The sequence below is a fragment of the Sinocyclocheilus grahami genome, unplaced genomic scaffold (assembly GCF_001515645.1).
Source record: "Sinocyclocheilus grahami isolate Dianchi unplaced genomic scaffold, SAMN03320097.WGS_v1.1 scaffold3893.1, whole genome shotgun sequence".
Taxonomy (NCBI): Eukaryota; Metazoa; Chordata; class Actinopteri; order Cypriniformes; family Cyprinidae; genus Sinocyclocheilus; species Sinocyclocheilus grahami.
The window spans coordinates 1-1,432 of NW_015508931.1; the positions used below are offsets into that span (position 1 = coordinate 1).

At 34.4% G+C, this 1,432-nt stretch overlaps 1 protein-coding gene across 1 annotated transcript; it reads right to left on the reverse strand.

The window, feature by feature from the left end:
• Positions 1–93: 93 nt before the first annotated feature.
• On the reverse strand, positions 94–1,388 carry LOC107576533 (Schwann cell myelin protein-like; the record flags this gene model as incomplete). The annotated part of the gene is made up of 3 exons (XM_016262700.1): positions 1,338–1,388; positions 1,137–1,255; positions 94–285 (listed from the first exon to the last, which is right to left on the reverse strand). Coding segments are annotated over exons 1-3 (316 nt in total), but the record flags the coding sequence as incomplete, so codon positions are not given.
• Positions 1,389–1,432: the final 44 nt, after the last annotated feature.

Sequence of the window (1,432 nt, forward strand, 5' to 3'; positions counted from 1 at the left end):
TTTTATTGAAAAAAAAAAAAACTTAAAGTATGGCCTACAAGGGAAAACCTGCTTCATATGATAAAACTACAATCTGTTCAATATGTAACAAACCATCAATGTGTATCTGTTGTGGGAGTGAGACCGGAGAGTTTGAACCAGACTGTTCTTGTGAATTTTGTATCGACGTAGTTCTAATCCAAGAGTATTTGACAGGAAAATCTCCAACAGCTCGACAAGGGAGACTAACAGGTGATCCCTCTGAGACAGTGAGTGATGCAACGAAGGAAACAATGACAGGTTTCACTGAAAACAAGAAGAAATATACAATTAGATCTAAAATAGAAAATGACTTTACCTAAAAAAGTGAGAAAACCATTTGCCTTAAAAATCAAGCAAATAAACATCATGCCTAACTGAAAAAAATCTGTTATGTTAACCTGACCTTTCTGAGATATACTGGCAATTAAAAGCTATTAAAACAAAAGAAAATGTATTTTAGTCACTTTTTTATGTTCCACTAACTTAAGCTGATTAAATTGCTATTACACAAGAATGTAGAGCTACATAATTCAAAACTAGTCTTACCAAAAATCTTTAGCAAAAACGTATTATATATATTATATACTTAGTATATTCCCAGCTACAAGCACTCTCTCCCAGAGTGCATTGCAGCATGAATGAATTAAGCAATTGCTTTGTTTTACTATTTTCAGTTTTATTGCCAGTGCTTGTTGTCAGAATTATAGCACAACAAAACTTAACCTGTTTTAATGTTCAGAGTCTTATTATCAGATGAATTTGATTGTTACAGTTGTTATGTTTTGCATGGTGAATGTTGATGTCTGCGTGTGGCACAATTAAGGTCATCAACTAGCCCATGAATATAATAATTTATACTATTACCCATTAACTGTATAATGTTTATGACACAGCACAATTTTGATAGATTGCAACTTTGCATTTCCACATAAAATGTGAATTAGTTAATGGTCTATTTTCAAGTTAGATCACTTCTAAAAGCAACCATGATTACAATAATGTATTTATACATCCTCTATAAATAAATAAAAATAATTCCATGGTACATGTTCAAAAAACATGTTAGTACCATGGTACTTTTTGCTAGTGTGCTATTTTCGCAAAGGGAGATTTACCAGCAACCTGAAGAGTCATGGTTTTCTGATCGTGACCCAGTGTGTTGGAAGCTGCGCATGTGTAATGTCCTTCATCGTACGTTCTCACTGATGAAATGTAGAGTGTTGTGTTTCTTAACCTGGGAACAAAATGAATTCGCAAGCACCACTGGTAAACATTAACTACAATCATAGTTAATAAACTCTCCATGCACAACATACCTCATGATAATTTTGCCTCCAGTTTGGACAGACCGGCCCTGCTTTGACCACTTGATGAAAGGGGCAGGATGTCCTAACACCTGGCAGTGAATCGC